The 5946-nt window shown below is 43.0% G+C and overlaps 1 protein-coding gene across 2 annotated transcripts; it reads right to left on the reverse strand.

Moving 5' to 3' along the window:
• Positions 1 to 541: 541 nt before the first annotated feature.
• MIK (pfkB-like carbohydrate kinase family protein) lies at positions 542 to 2083 on the reverse strand. 2 transcript variants are annotated; one of them, XM_087677736.1, is made up of 2 exons: positions 1018 to 2083; positions 542 to 816 (listed from the first exon to the last, which is right to left on the reverse strand). In XM_087677736.1, coding segments are annotated over exons 1-2 (867 nt in total). In that variant the 5' UTR covers positions 1883 to 2083; the 3' UTR covers positions 542 to 814. The 2 variants fall into 2 exon arrangements, with proteins under 2 accessions (XP_087533862.1, XP_087533851.1); XM_087677725.1 differs by having other exon boundaries at positions 1031 to 2078.
• Positions 2084 to 5946: the final 3863 nt, after the last annotated feature.

Below are 5946 nucleotides of genomic sequence, written 5' to 3' on the forward strand. Positions count from 1 at the left end.
TTACACTTTCACCTACCATACTATTTTAGTTGTGGTTTTTAGTCAGCAGGTCGAACCAATGCAGATATTTCAGGGCATGCGTCCAAGAAAACCATTGAATGTGTAGCTATAGCATCTTTGAATGAGAGCATTACACTCGAAAAAAATCATGCTTTGAGAAACCATAAAATTGACAGCCAGGTCAATTGCACTAACACAAAAGAATCAGCAAGGGCATCCAGCAATCTCCTACATTCTAAGAGTATCAAAAAAAGGGCCACCTCTAAATCTAAATAAACCTGATTATCAGCATGTCTATTTAGATGTATAGATTCAAAGAAACAAAGCATTACCACTCAATCACTTCATGCATCCTTGAGAAGGAGATAAATATTAAATATCCACACATCTTTTGGAGGGAGATAACTAACTACTCAAGTGTGACTAGAGGCGTCTTGTGACAAAATATGCAATTAGAAACACAATTTCGCATTCTAAACAGAGAATAAAGGAGTATAGGGACCCAGAGCAGATATTAAAAACAGACATGAAGCAATTATGGTTGCTATCATCTTTTACCTGATTGGTTAATATTATAAAGGACTCATTTTTTTTCAGGGCTTCCTTTATCTCCCCGCTGTGTATACCTCTTAAACACTGTTTGGGAGTAAAAATATACATCCAGTATAACAATGAGCTGCTTTATTTCGATTACTCACAGGGCTCCAAAAAGCCTTTGTTCAGTTGTTTGTCAAGACCGTTGCTTAAACAATCTTCCATCTGCTTTGTTGGCAACATGCTGTGATTCGCCTTGCCATTGATAATCCTGGGTAAGTTCTGCAGCCAAAACAGAGATCTCAGCGTGATAGGATAAATTATGCTGAAACTTTGCACCAAGTAAAACACAACTAAGTAAATGCCATAAAGAGACATCGCATTTATCTGCAGATTGTGCATCTAGCAACTGCTCTGATTAACAAAAATGATGTTCCCTACATCCTCTAGATTGCAGTAGCAACAAAGTAAACTAATGGTTACATTTTAGTAATACCCGTAAATCAGCAGCTGCAAACTTTGGAACACCCACTTGACCAACAGCCAGGGCACCAAAATAGTTCCCCATCAAAGCTGCATCCTCTACAGAAAGACCTTGATATAAACCTGCTGAGAATCCAGCTAAAAAGCTGTCCCCTGCACCTGTAGGATCCACTTCCTTTACTGTGAACGCAGGAAGGTGGAACCGCTGCTCCTTGCAGTAAACTGTACAACCATACTTCCCTTCAGTTACAATCACGCATGTTTTCTGCCGAACATCTTCAATATCAATAAAGCGTGCCTCGTTCCGTGCTGCCTTGAGGTATGAAATGCGGTCCAGGAGCCTGTAGAATGGGGTTTCTTCCAACCTGACTAACCCAACCATTCCTGTCTCAGTATCAATGACCCTGATCAGGGCTTGAACATCAACTATGAGGAGGTCAGAGACTTCAGCCATTTTTTCCAGAGTCTGCACTGAGATCTCCCCAACAATGCCAACCGCAAGCCCGATGAAGAACCTCTGATGCTCGAAGGGTATGTCCAGGGGATCGATAGGCTCACAAATGCTGCCGGTTTTGAGCACGCGCTCCTCCCCGAGGGTGAAATCTGCAAAGAACTCCGTGGTGGGGTGTGAAGGGACAACGGAGGGGGCATGGTGGAGGGCGGCCGCAGAGTAGGCGAAGTCAAGGCCTACCTTGGAGACAACGCAGGTGTGGACGGCGAGGGCGTCGAAGATGTTGGTGATGTAGGAGACAGAGCCGCCTAGGGCCTCACAGACAGCTCCAGACGCCATCCTGATGGAGTCGTGGCAGTAATGGCCTACCACCAACGCCGTGCGAGACGACGAAGGGAGGCCGTCTTCTTGCATGCTTAATCAAAAGAATGGAAAAGACAATACAAATAAAAGAAAGAAAAAACTGAGAAAGAAACAGACACAGAGAGAGAGAGAGAGGGAGGCAGGCCTTGATCATCGACCTCACACAGAACACACTGTGCCTGCTCGATGACCAAAGCCTCTCTTCCGCCATTCTCTCTCTCTCTCTCTATCTCTCTCATGTGCCCACTCCCTGTTTGAAGAGCACCTACCCATTCCCTCACACACACTCTTTTCTCTCTCCATCTTTCCTAATGGATAAATTACATTAATTAATCCTCCTTCGGTATCACACAAACTTAATGTTAGAGAGGCACATAATCCTCCTTAAGTATCAAAAGTGACAAGAGATGGCACCGCCGGAGATCGTCCCTAAGAGGTGATGTCACACATGGACTAATAGGACTTTGGATTAGTCTCATTGGTCAAATCATCATGTGTGGCAGCAAGTTCGACAAGCGAGGAACGACTTTACTATTTGTAAGTGCATTGGCAATTACCAATTTCCAGTCTCAGCATCAACTTTGTACCATCTTGACAGTACATGTAATCTCTCTCTCTCTCTCTCTCTCTCTCTCTCTCTCTCTCTCTCTCTCTCTCTCTCTCTCTCTCCGTTTGTGTCTGGTTGGAAGTTCCTCTAGGTATATCTTTAGTCAGGCCCCTTCTCCCTTTTGACATAATCATCTTTCTTTGCATCTTGCAACCATATCTACTACTGTGTAGTGACCAACAAACGCTGTCACCATATCTCTCTCCTGCTCAAACTCTTTATTTTTGTCATTGCAAGCTACATCTAAAACAAAATACCTTATACCATGCATGCTCTCTGTTCAACTCTCTCTCTCTCTCTCTCTCTCTCTCTCTCTCTCTCTCTCTCTCTCTCTCTCTCTCTCAGGCCACACCAATAAACACAAGGATACTCGAGACATGAGAAATGCAAACTCTTTGAAAGGGGTTGTTGGCTTCCAATGGGGCCCCCATTGATAAAGATATGTCGATACGAATGGCAGCCTCGTTGTCATCCCTCACATCATTTGGAAGGGATGTAGGTTGCCCGCGCTATTGGCACTTGCAGTGAGCACAAGTACATGCTTCTATGGATAGGGAAGGGGGCCACTTCAATGTGGCAAGAGACTCCATGCATTAGAGCAAATCCAAGGAAGGATTGACATCTTCCATGTGACTCATTACATTCCTCTTGAGGGTTATCTTGATGCTTCTATTCTTGAACAACAACATGAAATGGTTACCAAGATTTAAGACATAGTCATTATTGTGGTAGGACCTTTTTGCTTAGTGTGCATAGAGATGCACTGCATAAGAATTGATGTTTCCTTGGGTGGTATATTGGGAGAAGTGTTGGAGGCTTAGTTGTTGCAAAAGGACTAAATTGCTAGATTGGTTGTTGTATGCAACATGTCGTCTTGGACTGCACTGTTTGCACGTTATGCTAAACATAGGATATATGCGATACTGTAGAATTGTAAAAAATAAATGCTCATTGCATTAGATAATTGCATTTGATAACATCATGTTTCCTTAGGCTTGCATTGATAGACATGTATATGAAATGTGGTTCAATCATGGAAGTACAAATTGTATATAATTGGCTACCACTTTAAAATGCATTGTCCCTGGATTGCACTGTGTACACTATGTACAATCTAGGTTTGAAGAGATGGTGCTGAGCTATTTCAAATAGATGCAACATTGCATGATAAATCGTCTACTTAATGCATCAATAATCAAACAATGAAAACATAATGATGAACAATTGCATGAATGATCACTTGAAACTTTATTCTACTAAAGAATTCAATGGAGCAAAGTTTCATTTTGAGAGCTTCGTCTTTCTTTTCATTTGGACAACAATATGTGTGTATCCAACAATTTGCATTGACCTTCACTAATGCTTGTTACTATTTAGCAGATCATGTCTTTATTCATGCCATCTACTGTTGGACGTCACTTTCCTTCCATTCCTCCGAGTTGTTCAATATATCAAAGAAGGACATGGTTGCAGGCACAAGTGGACCTAAATGCCTAGTTGGATGTGGATGTTGTCCCTAGCTCTCAACTAAACACATCTTATTTGGACTCTGCATTATATCATAACTGCTCTTCTCCATAGCAATATTCCTCTTTGCATCCATCCCAACTATCTGGATCTTCCACATTTGATTGTAGTCAGCTAAAAACATACAACCCATGTGATATCAATTTAGATGATGTCACCCTAACTTGTCTCCCTACTCTACCAGGACAAACTTTTGGTCTTTTGAGTTTGTATGCAAGCCCTTGCTAAGGATGGTGTTGAATGGATCCGCCCTTGAAATTGAAGATGGTGTTGAGGGGCCCCCCTTGACGCTAATGGTGGGTGGATCTGTCCCTGAAATTGAAGATGGTGTTGGATAGATCCTTCTTGGAGAATGGCGGATGGACGGATCTGTCCTTGAAATTGACAATGGTGTTGGACAGATCCCTCCTCGTGCCCTCTGAGGTCGATATGACACAATCTTAAACTGCAAGACAAAGTTGTGCACTTCCTAAGGGGTGTATCTACCTCTCCATGTAGTGCATGGTACAAGTGTCAGTGGAGTTGGGCTTTGGGTCGAGAACCTCGGGCAAACCTCAAGCAAGCCTATAGTGTTGTCCCACACTTGAGGACCTAGTTCGTGCATCGTTGTAGGTACGATGTGCGGCTTAGGGAGACAGGTCTAACCATAGGCAAGTGTGACCTCCCTAGGTATGTCTTGCCCTTGATGTGCCATAAGTGTGATGTGGGGAATCAAAATGGGCTAGGGGGTTAGAGACAGAGCCCCAACCTGTTGGTGTTTACTCTGAATAAGTGGTAGTGTGTGCCTCCCCTACATATGAGATAGTTACTCCACTTATTCCATCAAGATAGAGGAGGAATGATGCTAGCAACCCTATTTTTTATCATGGCTATACACTCAATGATGAGAATGAACATCCCATTAATCCCCCATCAAACACAAATGCTAGTGACCCTTCGGCGCCCATGAGACCATCATAGAGGATCACAATAATGCTCCATCCAATGGCTCATCAAGAAGAGCTCATTGGGATCTTTGATCGATTGACATCTTGGCTGAGTGTAAGAAAGCTTATGACGAGGGTAGGTTGGATGGTGGATTAATGAATTCTATCAAAACCATAGGGGAGTAATGGAAAGACATTGCAAAAATGTGTGCAACTAGACACCTTACGGTCACTACAAAGCGAGCATGCTTGAAATGGATAAGAATGTGGCTTATTATTAGCAAATTAGTGACTGGACATTTTGAGTGGGAAAACTAGTTACCTCTCCATGACTACCACAAAGTGGAATTAGCAATCAAACTTTAGGTCTATTACTTTTGAACATGAGGTCTATGATGTGCTACATTAGCATTTTGGGAGAGAGAGATGTGTGAATCCTATAGCAGAGGTAGTTGACTCATGCGACCCAACCCCCTCACGTACTTGAGCAAGTATTATTTTGCCTTGTACATCTACTTACAAGCTGCCTTTTTATTGGCACATCTAAGGTTTTGGTTGTGCCTTCTTGTGTGCATATGGCATTATGTTTTTTGGTTTTGCAATATGCGTATTTTTTCAATAATCTAGGATTTGTTTTCATAATAGGCACCCAAGCTAGTGGTCCCCCTTGGCACCCTTCAATTCAAAAACGTCAACAGAGACTCTTGTGACATCCTCGACAAGCATCCCAAGGAAGACCAAGAAAAGGGTGTATGAGGTTGATGTGAGCTTGAAACTAGCAAGTGCTGCTTTTGTTAAAGGAACGGAGCTAGCAGAAGGTGGATGTGCCCCAACATCACCATTGTAGGAGCTTTCGCTCTACCGCCAAGACCCACGGACAGCTTATTGTTTCAAGTGTTCCAAGCGAGCTCTAATGGCTATCTCTCACCTAGCCAACGCGCCGTCGATCCTATGAGTGTAGTGAGCTTACCTTGATGTCGATATGAGTTGCCTCCTCTCTCACACACTCTGGTAGCTCCATGATCCTAGATGCAAGCTCAAGCATCCTCAAGCTT

The sequence above is a fragment of the Lygodium microphyllum genome, chromosome 1 (assembly GCF_053477565.2).
Source record: "Lygodium microphyllum isolate KBCC chromosome 1, Lygodium_microphyllum_v1.1.10, whole genome shotgun sequence".
Taxonomy (NCBI): Eukaryota; Viridiplantae; Streptophyta; class Polypodiopsida; order Schizaeales; family Lygodiaceae; genus Lygodium; species Lygodium microphyllum.